At 41.7% G+C, this 26,896-nt stretch overlaps 1 protein-coding gene across 5 annotated transcripts in view; it reads right to left on the minus strand.

The window, feature by feature from the left end:
• Positions 1 to 26,896, minus strand: part of Znf106 (zinc finger protein 106) — a 53,358-nt gene that overhangs the window by 13,572 nt on the left and 12,890 nt on the right. The window contains exons 3-14 of one of the 5 annotated variants that reach the window (XM_029470769.1): positions 20,824 to 21,021; positions 16,910 to 17,580; positions 13,807 to 15,304; positions 12,059 to 12,686; positions 10,904 to 10,973; positions 8,913 to 9,067; positions 8,774 to 8,834; positions 7,128 to 7,463; positions 4,270 to 5,044; positions 3,919 to 3,971; positions 2,815 to 2,960; positions 770 to 904 (exon numbers count right to left, since the gene is read on the minus strand). In XM_029470769.1, coding sequence (XP_029326629.1) covers positions 770 to 904; positions 2,815 to 2,960; positions 3,919 to 3,971; positions 4,270 to 5,044; positions 7,128 to 7,463; positions 8,774 to 8,834; positions 8,913 to 9,067; positions 10,904 to 10,973; positions 12,059 to 12,686; positions 13,807 to 15,304; positions 16,910 to 17,580; positions 20,824 to 21,021 — 4,726 coding nt within the window. Of the gene's footprint in view, positions 1 to 769; positions 905 to 2,814; positions 2,961 to 3,918; positions 3,972 to 4,269; positions 5,045 to 7,127; positions 7,464 to 8,773; positions 8,835 to 8,912; positions 9,068 to 10,903; positions 10,974 to 12,058; positions 12,687 to 13,806; positions 15,305 to 15,411; positions 17,581 to 20,823; positions 21,022 to 21,079; positions 21,390 to 26,896 lie in introns of those variants that run through there. The other 4 variants (XM_029470765.1, XM_021157032.2, XM_029470775.1 and 1 more) reach the window with 4 other exon arrangements.

Here is a 26,896-nt window from a genome sequence, read left to right on the forward strand (position 1 = left end):
TGGTATTTCTAATTAAAAACATAAATTCTTTTTTTAATTTATTTTTATTTCTTATGGTTTTTCGAGTACTTGGAAGGTAGAAGCAGGAGAATCAGAAACTCTGTGTAATTGACTTGATGCCAGCCTGGAACACACGTGACACTAGTGTGGAGCCCAGAGGACAGAGCTGGTTTCCTCCTCCCAGCACGTGGCTCACTTGGGTCATCAAGCCCGACAGCAAGAGTCTGTCTCTGCTGAGCCACCCTGTGGACCCCATGTTCAGCTTTTTTAAAGTGAGTTCTGGGAATTGAAGGTATTCAAGGCAAGAACTTTACCAACTGACTTATTTCCCTACGTCCCATAAAATTTAACTTTAAAGAAATTAACAGGGGCCAGTGAAATAGCTCAGCTGATAAAGGCCTGTGGTCCAAGTTCGATTCTTTGGATCATAAGGCAGAAAGAAAAAAAACTCCTCTGACCTCTACACACATGTATATAGATATACACACATACATACACAATGTAAATAGATAAATGTAATTAAAAACATTGTAACGAGGATTAATTCTGGCATATGACATGAAAGTAAGACCAACAGGGTGTGCTGTTACAGCACAAAATCAGCAGATAATGATGAAGAAACAGAAAATGTGATTTATGCTGAATCTCCTATCTACCCACGATTGTATCAGCATGCTAAACTATGGCAAGAATGAGGAAGTCAAACAAGTAGGATGATGATAAATATACACGAAAGGTCAATACACTTGATTTCTCTGCAGTCACTCACCTTAACATTGTAGCAGCGGATGGTGTGGTCGCTGGAACCCGTGTAGAGGACAGAACTCTTCCCAGAGGTGTGAGTGACAAGAAGGCAGTTCACTTTGGAAGTGTGTCCCTCAAAGACACCAACACACTTTCGACTCTAAGGTCAAGCACAGGTCAGATCAGTACTCCCAGGATTGCGAAAATATGGTGGTTTGCATTAGAAATGTCCAACGCTTCTAAAATGTCATGGGTATTTGCATACTCTCACCAGTTGGTGGTACTGTCTGGGGGAGGGTAGGTGGTGCAGCCTTGTGGACAAAGTATGTCAGCAGGGGCAGGCTTTGAGTGTTTAGTATTCACAGCATTTCCAGTTTACTCTCTGCCCTATTCCTGAGATTCAAGGTGGGAGGAGCTTCCTAATGCTGCCACCATGCCCGTTGCCAGCCACACAGTTCCCACCATTATGGACTACAACTCTCAGGAACTCTAGGCCCAAATAAACATTTCTTTCTAGAAGATGCCCTGTTCATGGCATTCCATCATAGCAATAGAAATTAGACAATGCCTTTTATTTTAATTATTAATAAAAAATGTTATAACTTCCGGTCTACTACTGTATTCACCCAAATATGCTACCCGGCACACAATGTGTGCTTAGTAAATATTTGTTGTGCACTAACTGCCAAGCAAAGTCATATACAGTGAGATACCTACAACTATATATTTACTAAGCTACGTCCAAAAATACTATTAGGTCAAGTTTTTCTAAAACATGGGCCAAGAGACCTAGAAAATCTAGACTGCTGCTGATTGCCCATAGTGGTTACATTTGGTTTCCAGCTCATGAGAACACTCACAACTTTTAATGTCAGTTGCTATCACTGGTCCTAGTGGCTTAGGAATGGTTTCCTAAGAACTGTCTTAAATGCTCTATCTGTGTACATACCAAATCTATTTACAATGTTCATATATACATTCATACATAGGCCTCACAACTTGCAAGTTAAGACCTCATTTCCTAGATTTTTTTTTTTTTTTTGAGACATAGTCTCACGTAGCTTAAGCTGTTTTTAAGCCTTTGTACCAGAGGCTGGCTTTGAACTCCTGATCCTCCTGCCTCTACCTCCATCTCCCAAGTGATAGGATTAAAGGTATATGCCACCACACCTAGCTCTGCTCTTAACTTTCAAGTTTTCATACCTTTATGGTGTTGGTTCAGTCTTGATTATAATTGTGGAAGACAAAGTTAGTTTTCACATCAATTCCAATCTTGAAAGTGTTTCTTGAAGCATGATGAGCATCACTTACATTGAGGGGAGACGTGGGAAGGGCTACTTTCTCTAAGAACCTGGATTCTATAATCACCAGAGGAAAATTTCTTTCTCTGGCTGGCGAGATGGCTCAGCGGGCAAGAGCACTGACTGCTCTCCCAAAGGTCCTAAGTTCAAATCCCAGCAACCACATGATGGCTCACAACCACTCGTAATTCTGGTGCATCTGAAGTCAGTTACAATGTATTTATATATAATAATAAATAAATCTTTGGGCCTGAGCAAGCAGGGTTGACCAGAGCGAACAGAGGTCCTAAAAATTCAATTTCCAACAACTACATGAAGGCTCACAACCATCTGGTACAGCTACAGTGTACTCATATACATAAAAATAAATAAATATTTAAAAATAAAAAATAAAAATTCTTTCTCAAACACATTGCAATAGTCACGTCCTGCTTCCTCTATCATGTAGCAGCTGTATGACTGACCCCATCACTAACTTCAAGGCTGGGGCCTGACTGTCCCTCACCTACTGGATGTTGGTTCAGAGAATAAACTGCAGGACTTTTTCTCTGGAGAGAGGAAGAGACACTACAGGTTCCTCTCAGAACCACATTTAAGGAAAATGTGATGGGAGAAGGCAGAGCTGAGGAAAAGGAGCCTACTGCCCATGCTGACTGGAGGGTCCACCGCATCCAGATCAGCCTGAACCTCTAGGGAAGCCAGGACGTTCCCTTTCTGTATGTTAAAGACAACATTAGACCTGCCACCAAAGGTAAAATGTTATACTTACCACCAGATTATAAACCCGGACAGTTGTGTCTGCTGAACAAGTATACAGGAAGTTTCCAAATATCTGAATTGCATTCACTGCAGCCTGGTGTCCTTCGAAGCTTCCTTCTGTAGGCTCCTCATCATCTCCGGGCTCTGAAGATATTTCTGGAAAACACAAACAGGTTTCAGAGACATGTCTACTGAGGCTAACTCAAAACCATCACAACCTTACAGAGGACCTGAATTAAATCACTCAACGGTCCTCTTAAATTCTAATTTCCAAGCAGAAAGTAAGTCACACTTTTTTAAAAAACTTTTTTATTAGATATTTTCTTCATTTACATTTCAAATGCTAACCCAAAAGTCCCCTATAGGGCTGGTGAGATGGCTCAGTGGGTAAGAGCACCCGACTGCTCTTCCGAAGGTCCGGAGTTCAAATCCCAGCCACCACATGGTGGCTCACAACCATCCGTAATGAGATCTGACTCCCTCTTCTGGAGTGTCTGAAGACAGCTACAGTGTACTTATATATAATAAATAAATAAATCTAAAAAAAAACACCCAAAAACCAAAAAAACCAAAACTGGCCATAAATCAGAACCTTATTTTAAAAAAAAAAGTTCCCTATACCCCGCCCCCCCCGCCCCGCCCTGCTCCCCTACTCACTCACTCCCACTTCTTGGCCCTGGCATTCCCCTGTATTGGGATATATAAAGTTTGTAAGACCAATGGGCCTCTCTTCCCAGTGATGGCCAACTAGGCCATCATCTGCTACATATGCAGCTAGAGACATGAGCTCCGGGGATACCGGTTAGTTCATATTGTTGCTTCTTGGGTATTTTCTCTAGCTCACACTTTTCAAAGTTCTCCATTGGGAAGATTCCACCAAAACAAAACAAAACAAAAACTTTAGAACTAATGAAGTCAGAAAAGGGAGCCACCTGAGCCTGACAGGATTGTGCAATGTGCAAAGCCCAGGGCCCACAGATGTGGTGCTGACCCAGGCAGCACTCTTGGCGTAACCTCTCACTTTATCTCCTGGTCCATAAATTATATTTAAGCTAATTTGACTTCTATATTCTAACCCCCCTTTCCCTGTGGCTCCTTTGAACACAACAATTACCTGAAGAGTTCTTAGACGCTTTGATGGAGATCACCGTCTGGGTTTCCGCCACACTGAAAAACAACACCAACATTTTCTTGGCATCTGGGAGACTAGGACAGATGGCAAAACTAAAAAATTTCTAAATCAAAAAGTCAATTTTTCTACCTGAAATGTGTTTGAAATTTACAACATGATAAAAAGAAAAAGCAAAGCAAATAAGCAAGCAAGCAAACCAACCAAAACAATACCAAAAGAAAACCAAGCCGACTCCAAGAGCCAAGATTTATAAAGAAATTCTAAAATTCTACTTAGAAGAGTAAACGAAAGAAGAGTTGTGAAGCTGCTGCCCAGCACGGTAGCCGACCTCACCTCACAGGAACACAGTCCTTGTAGCGGGCGCCAAGCTCACTGGTAGAGCTAACCTCATCACAACCAGAACGAGAAGGTTCTATGGGGGTCTGTTCTGCAGCGATCCCGGCATCTTTTTTCGATGGACTGTCTGGTTTCTCGTCTTCCGACTCAGAACTATCAATGGCAACTACTTCTAACTGAGGATTTGTGACTCCCAGGACTTCCAGAGAGGAATCGCTGTCTGGCTCGTCTCTGGCAGTTCCTTGCTCCTGACCAGTCTGGCTGTCTCCCCAGGTGGAGGTTGTCACTTTCGCCCCTTTAGCTGCCTTTCCAGTTTTGACCTTTCTTGCAGGCTTAGCCGTGAACACATCCTGCTCTGTGTCGCTGTTCTCAGGAACATGGGTGGCCCGAAGCGTCTTCTTCTTCCGAAGTTTCTTCTTCTTCTTGCTACCTCGAGTTTCGGCTGATGCCAGTGTGGATTCTGCCTGCTGCTCAGGCTGGTCAGCTGGAGACTGAGTTTCTTTCTCTGCAGGAGTTTCAGGAGCGAAAGACAATCTTAGAAAAGAACTGCTGCAGGCTTCAGATCCACTGCTGCCTTTGGCTGACTCTTCACCTCTGTTTATGCCAGTAAGATCAGGAGATTGGCAAGAGGGAGAGTTTTCTCTGCTTCTGGAATTTCCTTGCTCCAAAGAAAAATTCAGATTTTGGTTAACCTCCTTGCAATTTTCTGTTGACTCTGATGTTATCACTGCAGGGATGGCTGGGTTAACTGGAGAGCTGTCATTGACCACTCCTGAATCAGGAAACCAAACAGAAAAATCAACTTCCGCAGGCAGCGACTTTTGATTTCACTTCTATTTTGAATAGAAATATTTAGTGTGTGTGTGTACAAGGAATAAGCTTTGGTGTGTCCATGTGCCAGGGAACTTGAGTGGCAATCAGAGGACAACTTTTGAAACTCATTCTTGCTCTCTGCCTTGCACTGTGAGCTCCAAGCTAGCTGATTCGTGAACTACCTGATGACTCTACCTCAGCTTTTCATCTTACTGTAGGGACACTGGGTCCTCACTGCTTGTGAGAGAAAGTGACCCACTGAGCCTACTTCCCAGCTCCCACAGATGGATCACTTTAGTGAGACAGGAAAATGATTTATTTAGTAGAAAATGGTCAGGTTATGGTAAACTATGTCCTTTATATAGTATAGTCTACATGTAAACGAACATATACTTATGGTTTAAGACATTGAAATACAGCTCAGGATGTTTGTAGTTCAGTGGTAGTACTGGGCTTGCCTAACATGCAATCTCCAGCAGCCTTCCCCCTTTAAAAAGACAGGAAATATGGAACAAAATAATATATCTACATTTTTAAGCTCTGTTAAATAATCTCTACTAAAGCAGTATAATCATTACATGAATTTCTAATGTTTTAAACTATGTTTTATTTATTTTGTGTACACGGTCACTTGTGAAGGTCAGAGGACAACTTGCAGAAGTCAGTTTTCTCTACAATATGGATCGTGAGGATCAAACTCAGGTTTCCAGGCTAGGTGATACAAGCGTCCACTCCATCTGCCATTTCCCAAAGCATTATAGTTTTAAAAACCTAAATATGGATCCCATAAAATTACTAACTTACCTACATAATAGATACTGCAAAAGGGTGTGAGTAGCAAAAACTGAAGGGGATTTTAGAACTGGTTTTGCTTAAGGAATCACAATGACTTGTGTGTGTGTGTGAAGTGTGTACATGTAGGTCTACATACCATGGTGCAAGTGTAGATGTCAAAGGACAACTTTGGGGTGTCAGTTCTTGCCTTCTGCCATACTGAGAGGCAGACTCTCTCTTGTTGGCTTCTGCCGCTGTGCTTCATACTTCAGGCTAGCTGGCCTGCAAACTTGCAGGCAAATCTCCTGCCTTGGCTTCCCACCCCAAGGAATGTTGGGATTGCAGATTTGTGCCACTGCACCCAGCAACATGAAGTGTCAGGATTACTTGGCTTTTTTCTGCTGACAAATTTAGACTGTTTGCTTTTCTGACTGAATTTTTAATATGACATTATTTGTAGTTATGAGAAGTTATCCTCAACTGTTAAAACCCGATCCCTGGCTACTTCTCAACCCACATAAGTTCCCGTTAATACCAGTAAACACCAGAACACTGTGACCAGCATGGACACTTGCTTCTGAGGGTTTTTTATCAGTCTTGGTTTACATATGCGGTAATTGATGCAGCAATGCTCAGAAATTCAGAGTGCATGCCTTCCTGAGTAAATGGGTTGACCAAGCTTAACCCACACACCACAAAGACAAAAGAAACACTTTAGAAGAGTCAAATGGGTGCCAACTCATTAAGCTCCAAGAAAGTCAGGGAACAATGAAACTTAAATGAATTCTCTGAAGTACTTTATTAGTTTTTTAAGTCTTTACATTTATTTTCTCTGTATGTCTTAGCACAGGTGTGCATATGGGGGTCCAGGTTCCCTTCCTTCTTGTGGATTCTAGAGATTTAAACTCGGGTCCATCAGGCTTGCTGACAAACCTTTACCTGCAGAGCCATCTCTCCAACCCCACATTCTCTGAAGTACTTGAAAACAAACCTCCTATATGAAGTATCTGTCAATGGAAAACTAACTATAATAATTAGTTATTTTATTTTTGAGCAAGGTCTCATTATAGAGCCACAGCAGGCCTGAACTTGCTATGTAGATCAAGCTGAGATCTGATCTCTAACTCGAAGTTCCACCTGCCTCTGCCTCCCGAGTGCTGGACTAAAAGGCCTGAGCTGACATGCATGGCTTTGTTTCAATAGGCTTTACACAATGGTGGATAACTGCTCTTCAGGGATGCCCTGAACTCACATAAAAGCTTACTTACTATTAGTTTGCAGTAATTCCTTGGACACATTGGAAGCACAGCCTTGTGGCAAAGCGTTCATATTCCCCTCTTGTTCAGGAGACATGGGCTCTTGTTTAATCTGAACCGATGAATCAGGGGCAGTACCATGGGCTTGGAAAGTACAAGTGGTCATGTGGAGAGGGGTTCCAGAGGATGGTAGAGATGCATGGGAAGGAGGTGGATCCAGAAACCCCGGGAAAAAGGGTGCAGGCAGCAGAGCTGTCTCAAAAGATGTCTGAGATCGGCTGTTCCTTTGTTCTCGTGATATGAGGCTACAGGGAGCCTGGTCTGGGTGCTCAGGAGGTTCATATGTTTCTAGAACAGAAAGCATAGACATACAACAAATCCAAGAATATTACTTGTAAAGTCATTTATTTCTTAGTCAATTTTTATTTGTTTTGTTTTGTCTCACTGTTTAGACCAGGCCGGCCTTGAATTCACAGATCTCCATCTGCTTCACATCCCAGTGCTGGGATTAAAGGTATGTGTTGCCATACCTGGCTTCCAATATTTATTTTTAAAGACTAGGAAATAATTTTAAGTTGGGAATGTTGGCAAACACCTTTAATCACAGCCCTCGAACAGTAGAGACTAAAGGATAAAGGTTCTGAGCAGCATCTTCCGCTACCTACTAAGCTGAGGCAACATGGGCTACACAAGCCCTTGTCTCAAAAAAAAAAAAAAAAAAAAAAAAAAAATCAGCCAGACACGGTGGCAGAGAGTCTTTGCTCCCAGCACAGAGGCAGAGATAAGCAGATCTCCATGATGAGGCCGGCCTGGTATGCAGAGTGAGTTCTAAAACAGCCAGGGCTACAGGGAAAGGACCCTCCCTGAAAAAACTACATCAACAAAAAATTTCAAACGTGCAAAAATTAACTTAATAATGTGTTAGCATTCTCCCTTTCAACTTGTCCAAACAAAATGTCTAAGAGGTACAACTATCAAGAGCACAGAGGACAGGCTGTAACATTCACATTTCTCAAAGTACAAGGTGGGTCGCACCTGCAATCCTAACATTCAACAGTTTGAAAAAGGTAGCCTGCACTGAGTTCTAGGTCATCTTAAGCCATAAGTCATGGCACAGCCTGGGCCACTGATTAAGGCTCTGTCAAAACATAAGAATAAAAATTTTAAAAAGAAAAAAAAAAAAATCAAATTTTAAACGGCTTATCCTAGTCATACAGTTACTAATAGAAGCCAAGATTTGAACTCAGTCCTTCTGATTCCTCACCAAAGCAATCTCTGCCACTTTCTTCTCCTTCTGCCACTGGAACCCCACTCTGTAAACCACACCTAAGGCAAGCACCCAACAACCAAGCTCCATCACTGATTCTTTTTAACCCATCCTTCTGAGATGCAGGTGGGCCTTGAATTCGCTCTTTAACTCAGATAAGCCTTTGTCTCACATCTCTCCCACGTCAGCTTCCTGAGCAGCGGAGATGACTGGCCTGGACTACTCAGCCCAGCTATGTTACAATTTTTGAGACATCCAAGTCTCTGGGTTTTTTACAGAATGAAACCATGGAGACATGCAGGAAAATGTATGACATTCCTACGACTTATTTGCTTTAGCCCTGACAGATAACAAAAATTAACAGTTCATCGGACATGCTCTAAATAAATACCTTGCAATCCTTGTAGAATCTGTATTCTGTGAGTCCTCAGTGCACTCATCTCCACAGTTATCTGAAAGTAAAATACGTGGCTAAGCATTCTAAGGTCCACCCCCCAGGCTCAATGTCCCTAGGACTTCTCAGCTGTTACCTGCTGCTTAAGCATGAGTAGCCTCTGAACTTCAACATACGCTGTCTGCAGTGCTGCCCGAGCCTGCAGGAGCTTGTTGTCCATGCACTGCAGAGACTTGCTCAGTTCTTCCTCTCTTAAGGAAATAGTCAATAGCTGGTCAACCTGAGAACGTTCTGTCAAAACAAAACAAAACAAAAGGCCAGTTTAGTAACAGTGTCTTCAAAGATACATGTGCTTAGTACAAACCTGTCTTTCTATCTCAACATGTGAAAGAGACTCAAGGATCTTACTGACATCAAAGCTCAAAAACATTCAAAATAAGAACCAGCAGGGATCTAAAGGTCTGTGCCCTCCCCCTTTAGGGACACCTCTGTCCTAGACACAGACTGCTTTGGTCCTGGTCCTGTCTTCAGCTGTCTATGTGCTCCTCACATAGGGCTTTGGCTGAGACTGAGCTTCAGGCTTACAGTCCTTGCCCTCTTCCTCTTCCTCTAAGGCCATGGTTTTCTAGTCTGTTATTTAAGTTTCAAATAGTTCTCAATAGTCAGACTCTTGCTTGTTTATTCATTTATCTGTATCTCTTGCTTGGGAGACAGGGACTATATGCATTTGGTTGACTTAGAACTCTCAGAGATCAACTTGCCTCTGTCGAGAGTGCTGGGATTAAGTGCGTGTGTCAGCATGACTGGCCTATTTGTTTTGTTGCTTTAACTGAAACCAAGTCTCACTATATAGCCCAGTTTTACCTTGAACGTTTGAGGTATCTGATAGTCTTGAACTATTTACTGATCCCTCTGCCTCTACCTCCCCAGTGTGCCACCACACTCTTCCTGACGCTTCTCTTGGCATGTGCTGTAATCCCAATGCTAAGGCACCGTTCTGCTCTGCCACTGGTGTCACAGCTCTTTACTAAAGCTTCTCTGAGCAAAGTCTGGTTTTGATACTGGACAGAAATCTAATCAGATTCAAATCAGATCCCGTTCCTTCTACTATACACTCAATTCACATTAGAAAAGCAAACAAGGTGCCTCAAAAAAAAAAGCGAAGCTAGATGTGGTGTCTCACAAGCCTAATTCCATAATTCCAGTACTTGGGATGCAGAGGCACAACTATCTAGAGTTCAAGTATAGCATGGGTCACAGGTTAAAAAAGTGAGAGGGACAATATTTAATTAAATGACCTGTTCCTTCTCATTTCAAATGGAAAATCCTAGTGAGATTGCCTGACTATACTGTCTACAGCATAACTTAGCCTTCAGTTCTATCTGGTAGCATATATTTATCTTAGCTGCAACTAGATGGAGCAAGCAGTCAAATTTTTTTCTGCTTTTAAACAAGACAACAGGGGCCAGGGAGACGGCTCAGCGGTTAAGAGTGCTGACTACTGTTCCAGAGATCTTGAGTTAAATTACCAGCAACCACACGGGATCTGATGCCCTCCTCTGTCATGCAGACATACAGGCAAATAAAGCATTCATATACATAAAATACATAAATATATAAATATTAAAACAAGACAACAATGTGAGAAAAACTATGTTTTAAGCAGGTATGGTGTCATAAGTTTGCAATCTTGCTTTGCAGAGGCCAGCCTGGCTTTACAGACAGATCCTGCCTCAGCGGCGAGGACTGAACTAGGGGCCTCATACCTTCTGGCAAGTTTCTTTTCCATTTAGCCACCACTCAGCTCCTTTTTCAATTAAAACAAAACAACATTTGCAAGCCTTGCAGTATGAAGCTTGTAAGCCCGGCACCAGGAGGCTGAGATCAGAGTCTATATAGAAATACCCTGTCTCAAAACAAACAGTAAGTGCTGGGAAGCAGATGACCAGTGTTTGATGATTAGAAACCACACCAGATTATCAAAAGGCTGAAGTGCTATCATGGCAACTTCTTTTGATCAGAGACATAGGTAGAGTATCTGCCTAGCATGGATGAAGCCTTGGGTTCACACTCAGCATTGTAAAAACAAAAACAATAATGTTCTTCTGTAACATTATATAGCCATACCTTTCTTCCCTTTAATTTTCCTTCGTTTATTTTTTCTCTCAAGACTTGGTAGTTCAGGGGAAGATCCATCCTAAGAAGAATATTGCATACTGAATATGAATGTCATTTTCCAAGAGAGGGACAAAATGGTTGTCCTATATGACCTTCTGCTATTGCAACTATCTCTACAAGGACAATAGAGGCCTTGTGCACAACTTAACCATTAGTTGACTTATTGTTTCTAATAAAGAAAGCCCAAGGCTTTCTGGTCCCTTAGATGTACTAAAGCCCACTGTGCCAAGCAATCAGTCCATCGGGTGGAGTGACACGTGGACGGAAGAGCCAGTAACATTCTACTGAGTTCATCTTGGCATAGGCTGTGCTCTAACTTCCTAAAGAAAACCTTTCCAACAAGACAGTAAAGCATCTACATGACAAATCTCAAGGTAACAGCTTCTCAAATTCCAAGCTTCAAGTATATTTAAAATCACCTAACAGTATCTCCTCTGCCTGAAGGAAAACAGAATTGGCCTTTAGCTTTAAAGGGAGAGGGGGTGCCAAATCACAGGTTTGACCGCCGGAAAGAAAGTTTCTGAACTTTCTTTTCAGAAAGGGACCTAGGGACAGGGCTATCATCATCATCATCACCATTATTACCAGGGAGCCAGAGGAGCATAAGTGGTTGAGTGAGGGGTCAGGAGGGCTTAACTAGGGCAATTACTGGGACTGGGGAACTGTTGCAGTGTTCACGTATGCATTCTAATGCTATTAAGTCTCTCTCTGGTGGTAAACTTCCCAGCTTAACCAAGAACCCAACATTTGCACGCGTCCTACAAACGCAGCAGTACCAAGTGACTCTATGAAAACAGATTAAGTTACATCTGAAGATGTGAACTATCCTTAGTCAGGTGAATCACTGCTGGGAGACTAGTTTTAGAGATGACTTCACATTTTCCTGGTACTGTACATTCGTCTCACATTACATCTGGTTTAGTAGAGTCACTCAGAGAGAAACCAGAGAGAAACCAGAAGAAGGGAAGTAAACAGCATTAAGTTCTGCTCTGGAGCAAAGGAAACCACACCCCAGACACTCAGTCAAAATGAGTTAAGCCTTTCTTATCAATATTCAAGTCTTTACAAGAGATATTTTGCAAAGGCATGAAGAGTCATACTCACCCCGGTGGCTCTTCGCTTCTTTCTAATACTGTGACCATCGTTTTGCTCAGCACCAGAGGTACAGCTGCTGTCAGTGGCTGCATCTGCTAAGCTGGAGACTGCATGACCTGAAGATGCATTTGATGAGAGTGAGTTTCCTTCTCCAGTGTTCTCCTGGGCGTGGCGCTCTGATAGTGGGGTAGATCTCTCCTGGCTGTGCAGGTCTCTGGCTGAATGCATGAAAGGCATTATGTGATCAGATGGTAACTGTGCACTATGTCGCCGCTGGGTAGGAATGTTTCCAACCCTTTCACCTGTTCTGACAGAGGGAGTCAGAGGTGCCACTTCTTGTTCAAGATACATGGCTGTCTTCTGACTCTGGGCAGCACTCAGTGCAGTACTAGGTGAAGGACTCTGCTGGGCTTCATTTTCTTTACCAGTACCTTCCCCAGTAAAGAAACTATACACAGGAGCCCTGTCCATGACCACGCTGCTTTCAGAAAGACTTCGCTTTCTTGCCAAGCCAGAGGATGAGGGAATGGAAACTCCTTCCCACTGGAATCCTTCCAGACTGGACAGATCAGGTTCTTCATCTAAATCCAAGACTTCCTGTTCATTTTGAACCAAAGGTACCATTTCTATGCCAAACCTTAAAAAAAAAAAAAAAAAAAAAAAAAAGGAAAAAAAGAGAAAGGAACAAATCAGATGTGGCTGGGGAGTGTGACATGTGCTAGGCTCTCCTGCACATAGGGAGGTTCCTGCTGTCAAGGAGCACAACCTCTGACACGAATTCCAGAGTGAGGCAGAGTACTGCAGCAGCATCACAGGCACTGAATCCAAACTGTGCAGCTACAAGGATGCAAGTAAATTAGTGACAACTGCTCCCCTCCCGCATAGAGATCTTTGTCTTCAATAAGCATTTTAAAAGCAAAGAAACCAGCTTACCAAGTACTCACAACCATTAAGCAGGACTCTAAGCTTTCTGCTTTACCATACCATGAACTTTGCAAAAGGACTAAGAAAGGAAAACAAGGCAAATGAATCAACAATAGTAAAGTCGCTGAGCCTGGAGGGCTACACTTACATCGTTGCAAAACTATGGTTTTCCAAGCTGAACCTATGATGAGCACTTCCTGACCACTTAGAACAGTACCTCAAAATGCTATGAGAGACCTAAGACAGAGCATTCTGCAATACTCTCTGTAGTACCCAGAATGCCTATAGGGGGATTCCACAAGTTCAGTGAAAGGTAGTAACAACAGGTAGTTGAAAAAATTGACCACTAGCAGGGTGGTGGTGGCACATGTCTTTAATCTCAGGCAGAAGCAGGCCTTCTCTGAGTTCGAGGCCAGTCTGTACTATAGACCAGACAGGGCTATATAAAGTAACCCCATCTTGAAAACCAAAAAGCAATCAAACAAACAAATCAAAAATTTTTACCATTGGTTCCAAACATTAAGATTCAGAGACAGATAACACATTCTAGTCCATCTGAACTAAAGTGACAAGATTTCTGATGACGTATGTAATCCTAGGTCCAATTAGTGTCTCAGGTGCCTCCATTTTAATGGCATCCTCTGTCAAGACAGACTATCACACATGTCATATAGGAACAGCCAGTGCTTAATACTGAATGAATTAAAGCAGACATTTACAATGGATAGTTTTGGCACAAGTTTAATTTAAGTTGAACAAGAACTTGCGTTTAATCAAGGCCAAAGTGTGGTAACCTTTAAAAGAAACCAAGGACAGGTATGAGAGGCACACACCTGGGTAAGCCTTTGCCCAGCTCTTGCTTTTTCTTGGTTACTTGCTGAATGACCTGTTCCCAGTTAACATTTCTCCTTGATGCATTTAGAATCTGTCGTAGGGTTGGCTTAAGCCCAGATTCCTTTTCTGTTTCATTCTTTCTATGGCCACTAACATTGCGAATTCGTCGAGCGCTATTGAGGTTTGGCTCTGGGAGATGTGTTCCTGTTTTGGACTTCAAACTGATATGCCGGCTTAGATCTCTCTGGAGCGAGGCGGGAAAACCAAGTTTACTTAGTTCGGGAAGAAGCGTGCCTGGGGGCTGATTATTGATATCAGTTTTTTGAAGCTCTGCATCCAGGCTAGTGTCCTCAAAGCTCTCAGTTTCAAAAGGTCCATCAGATTTAACAAGGATGTTATCCTGAGCATCTTCTAGAGAGGGCTTCAAGTCTAGCAGTAAGCCAGAGTGTGGACTGGTCGCTGCTGACACTTGTAACTCAGCCTCTTTCTGGTGAACTGTGGAATTATGTGGGGAGGCGGAGAGGTTCTTGGGTGTTCCTAGGATCTGGCTCCCTTGTTCCTTATCCACGGTGTGAGTGCTGCAGGACACAACCTCTGTGGTCAGTGAAGCTACACCTTCACTTTTTATGCCATGGTTTTCTGCATCAGATGTGGTGGCACTGTTTCCAGCTGAGTGTGGCTGAGACTCGATGCTCACAGAGTCTTTGGCAGACTCTTCTACACTACTTTCTTTTGCATCATTCTCTGTCCTTTTGGGTGTGGTAGGGAGTGGATTCTGCAGTGTTTTGGGACACTGTAGCACTGTGTCTTGGGCTTTCTGTGATGTGCTATTTAACTTCTCATTAGGTTCTTTTTGAGTGCCTGATACAGTTTTATTCTCCTTTAAAACACGAGGACATAAACTGCGTGATTTGGATGTGTAGGAAGAACCAAGGCTACCTTCTAGAGTAGACGTGTTCAGGAGATGTGAGTGATCTCCAGAAGGGAAGGACTTTGTCTCATTATTTTTTGAGTGGTTCTTTAAATTATGCTTATGAGGACCTGATTTAGGGGTTGGAAGTGGAAGGAGTGGGGATTTCAGTAATGGAACCTTATGTGACTTCTGATGTGGCTCAGATTGCTCAGTAATGGGGCAAGCTCTTGCCGCCTCACAGAAAGCAGTGCCNTCAGAAATGGCTTTGTGACTGGGAGATCCAGGAGGTCCTTCCTTTTGTGTTTTTAGCATTGGAGGATTACTTGTTTTATCAACTGGTTTGCGCAGTCCTGCAGTTATTAAGCTAAAATTAAAGAGAGGCTTCTCTAGTGTGTCTGACTTGCTGCCAATGACTTCTTTCAGGGCTGACTGTAAATCTAGAGTCTTCTGGGAAGGGTAAGGTGTCCNGCGGCNGAACTTGTCCCTTGCTTTGGTGCNATTTTTTCCATTAATTTTTGAGGCTGCCGTGTCTGTTTGTTTAGTGGTTTGACTTTCTCGCTGTTCAAAATTGAACTCAAGTAGGCCTTCTGAAGGAANGTTTAATTTAAGTTGAACAAGAACTTGCGTTTAATCAAGGCCAAAGTGTGGTAACCTTTAAAAGAAACCAAGGACAGGTATGAGAGGCACACACCTGGGTAAGCCTTTGCCCAGCTCTTGCTTTTTCTTGGTTACTTGCTGAATGACCTGTTCCCAGTTAACATTTCTCCTTGATGCATTTAGAATCTGTCGTAGGGTTGGCTTAAGCCCAGATTCCTTTTCTGTTTCATTCTTTCTATGGCCACTAACATTGCGAATTCGTCGAGCGCTATTGAGGTTTGGCTCTGGGAGATGTGTTCCTGTTTTGGACTTCAAACTGATATGCCGGCTTAGATCTCTCTGGAGCGAGGCGGGAAAACCAAGTTTACTTAGTTCGGGAAGAAGCGTGCCTGGGGGCTGATTATTGATATCAGTTTTTTGAAGCTCTGCATCCAGGCTAGTGTCCTCAAAGCTCTCAGTTTCAAAAGGTCCATCAGATTTAACAAGGATGTTATCCTGAGCATCTTCTAGAGAGGGCTTCAAGTCTAGCAGTAAGCCAGAGTGTGGACTGGTCGCTGCTGACACTTGTAACTCAGCCTCTTTCTGGTGAACTGTGGAATTATGTGGGGAGGCGGAGAGGTTCTTGGGTGTTCCTAGGATCTGGCTCCCTTGTTCCTTATCCACGGTGTGAGTGCTGCAGGACACAACCTCTGTGGTCAGTGAAGCTACACCTTCACTTTTTATGCCATGGTTTTCTGCATCAGATGTGGTGGCACTGTTTCCAGCTGAGTGTGGCTGAGACTCGATGCTCACAGAGTCTTTGGCAGACTCTTCTACACTACTTTCTTTTGCATCATTCTCTGTCCTTTTGGGTGTGGTAGGGAGTGGATTCTGCAGTGTTTTGGGACACTGTAGCACTGTGTCTTGGGCTTTCTGTGATGTGCTATTTAACTTCTCATTAGGTTCTTTTTGAGTGCCTGATACAGTTTTATTCTCCTTTAAAACACGAGGACATAAACTGCGTGATTTGGATGTGTAGGAAGAACCAAGGCTACCTTCTAGAGTAGACGTGTTCAGGAGATGTGAGTGATCTCCAGAAGGGAAGGACTTTGTCTCATTATTTTTTGAGTGGTTCTTTAAATTATGCTTATGAGGACCTGATTTAGGGGTTGGAAGTGGAAGGAGTGGGGATTTCAGTAATGGAACCTTATGTGACTTCTGATGTGGCTCAGATTGCTCAGTAATGGGGCAAGCTCTTGCCGCCTCACAGAAAGCAGTGCCNTCAGAAATGGCTTTGTGACTGGGAGATCCAGGAGGTCCTTCCTTTTGTGTTTTTAGCATTGGAGGATTACTTGTTTTATCAACTGGTTTGCGCAGTCCTGCAGTTATTAAGCTAAAATTAAAGAGAGGCTTCTCTAGTGTGTCTGACTTGCTGCCAATGACTTCTTTCAGGGCTGACTGTAAATCTAGAGTCTTCTGGGAAGGGTAAGGTGTCCNGCGGCNGAACTTGTCCCTTGCTTTGGTGCNATTTTTTCCATTAATTTTTGAGGCTGCCGTGTCTGTTTGTTTAGTGGTTTGACTTTCTCGCTGTTCAAAATTGAACTCAAGTAGGCCTTCTGAAGGAAACTTATCGCTTGCGTATCCCTCGGGAGGATTCCTGTACTTGGCAGCTTTGTCCCTGTCTTGCCTCTGCCACTTNCATCTCTCCTGACTGTACTTGCTTGGCTTATTAGATTTCTTGTTCCACATCTTGGTCATGTCTTCCATTTGATAGTTAGAATTTCTGTTTCTGCCTTGTTGAAATTTGTCTCCAGGGCCATTGTAATTCCAGCTATTCGTACCACGTACACTGGATTTCCAGTTTCCGNTACTGTTGTTCATGTGCCAGCTGGGAAAGCCACCTGTTCCTTCAGAGTGCCAACTGGAATTCCTTCCTGTACCATTATAATTCCAATCTACCATCCCATTGTTTGAATGCCAGCCTCCTCCAGAATNACTATGATTAAGGAACCAAGTTGAAGAGCCTCTTGTAGCACCTTTATGCCAGACAGAACTTCCTCTTGGTCCACCACTATTCCTCAAAGAATGTGGAAAGCTGTTTTTTCTAGTACTATTAAAGCCATCCTTTTCCCATTTCCAGTCTCTCTGTGGGGGTCCACGATGGTGTCTAGGTGGCTGACTATAGCTCTCTCTGTCTTGGTAAGTGATTCGGTCTTCTCGTCTCCACTGGGGCTGCCTGTCATCTGAGTTTACTTCTTGGCTGTTACTGGGAGGTTCATCTTGTCTGAAAGAAAAAACAGTTTGTCATTATGGATTTAATGAAATTCTTACTTGTGATTCTTTTAAAGGCATAACCCACCAAAATGCACCCCCCTTCTTAGATTACAGAATGGGGCCCATGTTTATTTCTAGTGCTTGTTTTTACATCTGGAATGTAGCAGACTATCTTTCCCTTCATCCTAGACACATTTAAACTATCCTCCCAATTTGGGGGGGGGGGAAGGGGTAAAAGGGGTTACTGTTCTAGAATTTTGTTTCTATTATCTTAGCATTTTTACATTATCCAGCTCTTTTCAAAATAAGGGTGGTTATATTTTGTGGTTAGGATTATTGTTTACCTTTTTTTTTTTTTTGAGACAAGGTTTCTCTGTGTAGCCCTGGCTGTCCTGGANCTCACTTTGTAGACCAGGCTGGCCTAGAACTCAGAAACCCGCCTGCCTCTGCCTCCCAAGTGATGGGATTAAAGGCGTGCACCACCACCGCCCAGGATTATTGTTAATGTAGCTCCATGTTCAGTGGCCATATCTGATTTCTTCAGATGCAGGTTCTTACTGAAAAAAATCTATTTTCTAACCCACTTCCATACAGTTTCTATTTGAAATAGGCTTAGAACTAACTGAGCTGATGCAGTAAGTTAGGTCCCAAACGCAGTAAAACAGCACAAGCCAAATAAGGGACCCCACAAGAAGCTACAGAGAGCTTCTGAGCTGCAGGCTCTTTACAGAGAAGCTACAGCTACTCAAGCTATCTATGTTACATAAGGTGTCCACAAAAGGGAATAACTTACTTATCACAGCAATGTGTGAAACCATTTTTCTTTACAAATTACTTATGGTGTGTCTAATATCCCAGCAAGTAATAGGTGCTCAAAACACCATGTAATAAAGTGGCCTAAAATTGGCTTCATTTCTGCTAAAGACTAGATTAATTAATTCATTAATGCTTTTTAAAAGATTATCTCATCCCATTTGTACAATCCAGAAAGATATTATTACTTCTTAAATGGGGAAGCTCAAGTTTAGAGAAGCTAAGTAATGTGAATAGAGTCATATAAATGCAAAGGGGTCAAGCAAAGGTCCGAACCTTGCAGACTTTATACTACACTCAGGCCCCACACAGTAAAAATGTCACAGCAACAGTTTCTGCAATTGAATTTCTTTCTCTAAACTTGACTTAGAGCTGGAGAGATGGCTCAGCATTTAAAAGCATTGGCTCTTCCAGGTGACCTGGGGTTCAATTCCCAGCACCTACTCATCACCATCTGGAACTCCTGTTCCAGGGGACCTGAGACCTCTTCTGGCCTCCATGGAGAGCAGGCATGAGTGTGGTGCATAGACACACATACAGAGCTTATACACCCATCTTAGGCTGGGTGTGGTGATAACACACCTCTTAGAGCACTGAGAGGCAGAAGTAGGAGCATCTCAGAGTTTGAGGTCAGCCTGGTCTATGCTGTGAGCACCAGGCCAACCAAGGTTACATAGCAAGACACTGCTTCAACAAACAAAACACATTGACTACCACCTTAAAAACTGACCTTAATTAGCCTTTAAAAGAAAACTGGTTGTGTGTGCACATGTGCATGCCATAGTGCATGTGTGCAATCAAGAGAGCAGAGTACTTGGCTGCATTTCCTCTACCCACAGAACCATCTTGATGGCTCTTAAATGGCCTTTAATGCCTGTAGTATTCTGGACATAAATTAGCTCCCTTTTCACAATATAGAATTAAAAATTCATCTCTCTGGCATGGTAACACTTGCCTGTAATCTCAGTACTCGGAACAGGGCTAAGAAGAATGTGAGTTGACTATATAAAGAGACCCTGCTTCGATCAGTCAATCAATCAACAAAAGTAAGTGGGTGATTTCATATAATCATGTCATTACAGGGACATATAAGACTCAAAGAATAAGTCTATCAGTATCTAATCATAGCCTTTGATAATGGTTGATCATTTACATAGCTTAGCTATAATAGTTTTGTTGTGTATGAAAGAAACAAAAATTAGTGTCCTACCCATTTAACTTCCTAAAACAGAAGCGCAGACTCCACCAGCTGCACTGTAGTCATGAGAATAGCATCTGAAGGACTACACAGCCCAAGGGGTCAACAATCATGTTGCTATGGGCATCTTAAGACTAAGAAAGTCTTTTTCAAGGACTTACTTTTAAAATGTTAATATCTTGGGTAAAACTACATATTTCCTACCTATATTTAAATCTCTAACAAAAAGCAGGTCAGAGTATGTATAAATAATATTCAAGAAGAATCATTAAAATTTAGAGTTAGAAGTTTTCTCATCACATAGAAGGACTTTAAAACATGTGGACTTCATTAATTGTTCTCTCCTATTCTCTGTCACATTAATAAGTAAGTCGTAGCACACACCTATAATCCCACCACCTAGGGAGACAGACACAGAAATTCAGAATCATCTTTGGCTATGAGCAAGGTGAAAACTCGCTATGGCTTACATGACTGCCTGGCTCAATTAAAAACAAACAAAAAACTTCAGGCTATAAAATCAGGTAAGTAAAATCATAAATGCCTAACACATAAATACATAAACACAGATATACAAAATTAGGAAAAACAATTAGGGAACGTATATTGTTCAAATAATCTTGCTATTGTCAAACTTAAACTATTAATGTTTTAATATAATATAATATTAATATTACATCCAGACTGAACCAGGCACTGTATAGTTGTTAGAATGCCAAAGGTAAAATTCAGATTTAACAAAAGCACCATGCTAATTTATAAGAGGTCATCCTTTCCCCTAAGAGATACTATTTGGGCAATAAAAATATAATAATACAAATGATAATAGATGAAATGTCTATTCAATGATACTTATACTCTACGGCTTTCTCATAGAAAAATTGGATAATAAGAACAGTTCAAGACACAGTAACCAAGACCATAGTTTTCAGGTCTAAAGACAAAACTGAGTTTAAAGCCAGATAATATAACAATTCAAAAAAGTACTTCCTAGTCCTTAGTCCTCAGATAGCAAACTCAAACAAAACTTTATATTTAAAATAAGATGAAGCTTTAAGGGTCTTAAAGTTAGGCTTACTTATCTTTCAAATGTCAAATCCCGAGGCTGTGAGTGTAGCTCAGGCTTAGTTAGTAGAGTATACTCTTTGCTGCACAAAGCTCTAGAGGCTCATCCTCAGGACAGATAAGTTGTCTACATCTAATTCTATCTCAAAAAGCAAAACTAAAAACAAACCAACTTACCGACTTTGTTCTTTTCTTTCTTGTATTAACTGAACAAGTTCCTTATCAAAATAATCTTCCTCTTCCTCTTCCTTTCCATCATCTTCTCTTTCCTGGGCATCAACATTATCTTTGTGCAACTGGCCAGAAATGTGCTTTGCATATGCAGAGAGACCCACTTCTGTGACCCGGCACACTCGGCACTCATGACTAATGTCCCTAGGGAAAGAGGGAGATGAAGGACATTCAATGCTCCCCACTGGCATGGCACACTCACCAGATTGCTAGTTTCCTCTGAAAGACTCTGTATGCAGATGGCCACAATGGAAGGTTAGAGGGAATCAGGTCGGTGCTCCTCTCACCACTCAGTACATTTGCTTATAAATTACTTTGGAATAAATTTAAGATTCTTTTCCAGCAATCAAGAGGTGAAACACTTCAAATTAATGGGCTTTAGGAGAAATCTTCTTGAATTGCTGTACTTAAAATCTTGCCAAAGGAAACATGGTGAAAGGGGAGGCAGGGCAGGGGGCTCAGAGCAAACAGAAACTGCTCTGGGGCACACCCATGATGGCAGCTGCACTCAGAAAGCCTGGTGACAGCACATCCATTTAATCTCCAGCTCTAAAGTGCTCTTCCAGTGAAAGTTGGGGGGTGGAGCAAAGAGGAGGGAGAACAGCCAATCTCAGCTTGGTAACTAAAAATTAAACAGCTGGCACTCTGCCTGGAATGTGAAGACTCCGGACCCTGGCAAAGGACAGTAGTAGCAAATGTTCTTAAGTCTGGATGATACATGTGACACACTGCTTCAGCAGGCTTATTTAAAGGGAATTGAAACCATGTCAATTGTAGGAAGTTAGCAGCTGTTAGGCAAATGTTTTCTCTCAAGTTTCACAAAATGATGCAGTCCAGATACCCACAAAATTGGCTTTTACCTAAACTGGTGATGACTGGCTTGCTTCTGTCTACTTTTTCTTCTACTTGACTCAATAGCAAATCTCCTCTTTGGCCAGTCTTTTAAAGATCTAAATATTTATTTTATATATATACACATACACTGCAGCTGTCTTCAGACACACCAGGAGAAGGCATTGGATCCCATTATAGATGGTTGTGAGCCACCATGTGGTTGCTGGGAATTGAACTCAGGACCTCTGGAAGAGCAGTCAGTGCTCTTAACTGCTGAGCTATCTATTTTTCCATCTGTGTTTGGCCAGTTTTAAGAATCAAAATCTTAAATCCTCTTCAGATATGTAGCAGATCAATAATTTAACTGTTTCTAAGTTCTTTCAATCCTCTGATTATGTCATCTGTCTGTGCAACACTAATGAGAAGCGTGCAACTGTGGCTGTCCAATAATTCAAACTTAGTCTAGGTGCTTGTGCTATTGGTTTATAGCAGTGATATTTCTGTGATTCCCACACCAATGTGGGTGTCTACATCTGTCTGCCTATATAAATCTCCAGACACATGCCATGAAACACACCCAGTCACCTCCCCCAACCCCCACAGTTTTAACAAAACCCAATCAAAATAAGCAGAATTGATATGAATTAACAGAAGTCCTTGAAACTGAACACTTCATTTACTAGAAGACACTTTCTGTTACAAATCACTTGAATGCCCATTTAAAGCAAAGCAAAAGAAATACTTTACCAACAATTACTAAATGCCAAGCAAAACACTATGTTACTTAGTTACAAACTATAAAAACTCAAACAATGCCTGATACATCTTAAAATACAATCATGAGGGCTAGAAAGATGGCTCAGTGTTAAGAACATTTTTACTTGTCTCAGAGAATTTCTGAGCGCCATGGGATCTGACACCCATTTCTGACCTCTGTGGACACTGGTTCTCACATGGTATGCATTTACTACATAAATACACATTAACACACAAAAAATAAATCGCAGGGAACATAATGCAATGCAGTTGGACAGGAAATGTAACACAATGGTAGGTAGCACTCCGGAGTGCAGGGCGTGAGGCAATAGGTTTGATCTGCAGCATTGCACTAAGAAATAGAAGCAAACAGGAGGAACAACTATATGAACTAACCAGTACCCCAGAGCTCCTGGGACTAAACCACCAACCAAAGAGTATACATGAACTAACCAGTACCCCAGAGCTCCTGGGACTAAACCACCAACCAAAGAGTATACATGAACTAACCAGTACCCCAGAGTTCCCTGGGACTAAACCACCAACCAAAGAGTATACATGAACTAACCCGTACCCCAGAGCTCCCTGGGACTAAACCACCAACCAAAGAGTATACATGAACTAACCAGTACCCCAGAGCTCCCGGGACTAAACCACCAACCAAAGAGTATACATGAACTAANCACCAACCAAAGAGTATACATGAACTAACCAGTACCCCAGAGCTCCCGGGACTAAACCACCAACCAAAGAGTATACATGAACTAACCAGTACCCCCAGAGTTCCCCGGGACTAAACCACCAACCAAAGAAAACACATGGTGGGACTCATGGCTCTAGCTGCATATGTAGCAGAGGATGGCCTAGTCGGTCATCAATCGGAGGAGAGGCCCTTGGTCCTGTGAAGGTTCTAGGCCCTATTGCCTGGAACAGGAAGCAGGAGTGGGTGGGTTGGGAAGCAAGGGGAGGGTGGAGGGGATAGGGGATTTTTCGGAGAGGAAATTAGAAAAGGGGATAACAATTGAAATGTAAATAAAGAAAATATCTAATAAAAAATATAATTAAAAAAAAAAGTAGAAGAAGCAAGAGGAGACAGCAGTGGCTGCAGTCACTAACCCTAACCCTGCAGCACTTGGGAGGCAGAGGCAGAGACCAATGGATCTCTGTGAGTTCAAGGCCAGCCTGGTTCAAAAAGCAAGTTCCAGGGCTACACAGAGAAACCGTCTTGAAAAACAAAACTCAAAAATTAACCCCTCCCCCCAATAAAGGAAACAGAAACAGCATTATTAAGGGATTGACAAGCAGATCTCTGTGGGTTCAAAGTCAGCCTAGTCCATCTATATACCAAGTTGTAGACCAGCCAGGGCCACAAAGGGAGACCCTGTCTCAAAAAAGAAAGGGGGAAGGGGAGCTCAGAACAGCAGAAGCAGTAGCAACTTTGGGCACACACCCACACCCAATACCGTTTCTTATTTTGGAAGAGTCTCTCAAAATGGAAAAATGTAGAAATCTTACACTTTTTTTTTTTAACTTTGTAGCATAAATGCTTTCATTTAAAATTTTTAAAATGAAGACTCTGACCAGGTTCTCTAAAAATATCAATGGGTTACCTCAAAATCAATGTTCTGATTCTATACCATCCTATAATATTTTAATGCATTATTTTCTAACCACGTCTATATATTTAAAGATATGTTTAAAGATTAAAGGAATGTGGAAGTCGGGCAGTGGTGGCGCACGCCTTTGATCCCAGCACTTGGGAGGCAGAGGCAGGTGGATTTCTGAGTTCGAGGCCAGCCTGGTCTATGGAGTGAGTTCCAGGACAGCCAGGGCTACACAGAGAAACCCTGTCTTGAAAAAGAAGAGAAGAGAAGAGAAGAGAATGTGGAAGTAGAGGCAGGTGGATCTTTGTGAGTTTTAGGTCAGCCTGGTCTATTCAGTGAGTTCCAGGTCAGCCAGGGCTACAGAAGTGAGAACCTGTCACAAACAAACAGCTTCTTAAGAATAAAGTTCTTTGAAACGACTAAATTGATGCTAGCTCATTCTAGGTGGGTGCTAACTTGTAATAGCAAGCAAATATCTCACAGCAACACAGAAAGTTTATAATATAAATAGGAATCTGTTCACAACGGGCAGCGCCAGAAGAATTTAGAGATTATACAACAAATACCGCACATACACTGCAGCTGAGATCCAAGCCAATCTGTCTTTAGAAATCACATTGTTTTCATCTACGTTTCTACGTAATGTATAAGACACAGCATTGGATGTGGCCACACCAGTTCTATTGGGACTTTTGTACAATGTCTAATTTTTTCAATATAGATGATTATGACTTTATTTATGAAAGAAAAAATATGTTCAAGCCATCAATATACCTCTTTTGAATTTTTCATTAATAACTGGCTTACATACTTTGTATAATTATGGATAAAATGTACTGCCTTTGTGTCATAACTAATAAAGGCAATAATTTTCCTCAGGGTGTTTGAAGGCCCAAATTAGCTCCATCCTGTCACCACACAATTTCCCCTCGTGTACAAAAGGCAGTCTTAAGATACTCTATGCATAAGCCTTTCTTTATTAAGCCTGCTCTAACCAAAACTGCAACAGCTGCTTGATAAATAAAGGCATGAGTCTTTGATAGCATCTATCTGAAGTAACTGCTCATATCACACATCTTCCCTATGCCCATATTAGAAACCACACAAAACTTACCAATATGGTCGTTTGCCTTTAAAACTGAATATAAAAACTTACGTAGCCAGGCATGGTGGTACACACCTTTATTCCTAAGACTCAGGAGGCAGAGGCAGAGGCAGAGGCAGGTAGATCTCTGTGAGTTAAAAGCCAGCCTGGTCTACAGAGTGAGTTCCAGAACAGTCAGGGCTACACAGAGAAACCCTGTCTCAAAAAACGAAAAGATAAAACAAACAAGCAAAACCTGCAAAAAATTAATGAACTATTTTATAATTATTTACAAGATCATAACTCAAAAGTAAACAATAAGCACAGTAATTAAGTATGAAATCCAGAAGAAATGATAACCTATTGCGGCTAAGGGGAACGGGATAAGGATTGAGTTGTCTCTAAGGCACAGACTAGTTATGACTATCCTTAAATTAAGACTACACGTCAATGAAGTATGGTTGAGACTTTATGGGGTCCTTCAAAAATTGTCTCATTTTTAATGCAACTTATTTGTTATGAGCTAGCAAATTATATAAAACTTGTTATGGCTGGACATAACATGAAGAAACCTTTATCAATATGAGGATCTCTAAATAAAATGAGTTAGGATGGTCAAGATGTTATTTACCAGACAAAAGGAACCTATAGAGCAACATAGAGTCAGCATGAGGCCCAGTTATTCAAGATGGAACAAAGCGTTTGCATAGATATGAATGAATATAAAGTTTGAGTAGGCCAGACAACAGGACAGGAAGGGATTTTATTAAAGAGGAAAAAGGTGAACAGAACCTCAGTTTTAGCTGTCCCTCCCTTACTTCCTCTGCCCATCCTCTTCCCTATTACTCCTGCCCACCACAGCTATCTCTTCTATTTCCTCTTCCTAGGGAGACTCATCCCTCACACCTAGTCCCTCCCTCTATGCCCAACCTCTGTGGTTATATGGATTGCAGCTTGCTCATCAAAGATTGAAAAGCTAAAAACAGATATATAAGTACATTGGTCTTTTGAAGTGAAGCCTTCTTTTTGTTGCCATGAAGCACAACCATTACACATTACAGGAACCAGGCAAGAAAGAAGTCCATTTATGTGCTGAGATGTTAAAGTCTAATAATAGCACATTAATTTATAGACAATAAACTTACAATAGAGTTAACACATCAGTATCATCAAACAACAGGATAGTAGCTTCACAGAAACTTTTAACTATTATTCATGCAATAAAATATAATTCATATTTCTTAATTTACCAATGTTACCTTTAATCTCTACATTTCAAATCCACATTAGTAAAGAAGACACACAGAAAAAAGGACATGGAATACACACACATACCACATTCTGTTTAAGCCTCTTTTAAACATCTTTAAACTTTAAACCATTACCAGAACATTTTCAAATACACCTAAGATCTCTTTATTTGGTTCTGCAGACAAATAAGCTTCAGTATTCCCAGGCTATTTCAGCAAGAAATTAATTTTGCTAAAGTAAAATTATGGAAAGTCCCAGCTGCAAGACCAACACTTGACAACATTCCAACAAGCAGGAATGAGTCCATTTACAAGCCGATTCACGCCAGTTCAACTTGCCAGAGTTGCGTTGAATTCTATCCATGTGTAGATTTCAGATGCACAAACCTACCACAGCTTTTTTTTTTTTTTTTTGGTTTTTCGAGACAGGGTTTCTCTGTGTAACCCTGGCTGTCCTGGAACTCACTTTGTAGACCAGGCTGGCCTTGAAC

The sequence above is a fragment of the Mus caroli genome, chromosome 2 (assembly GCF_900094665.2).
Source record: "Mus caroli chromosome 2, CAROLI_EIJ_v1.1, whole genome shotgun sequence".
NCBI classification, from domain to species: Eukaryota; Metazoa; Chordata; class Mammalia; order Rodentia; family Muridae; genus Mus; species Mus caroli.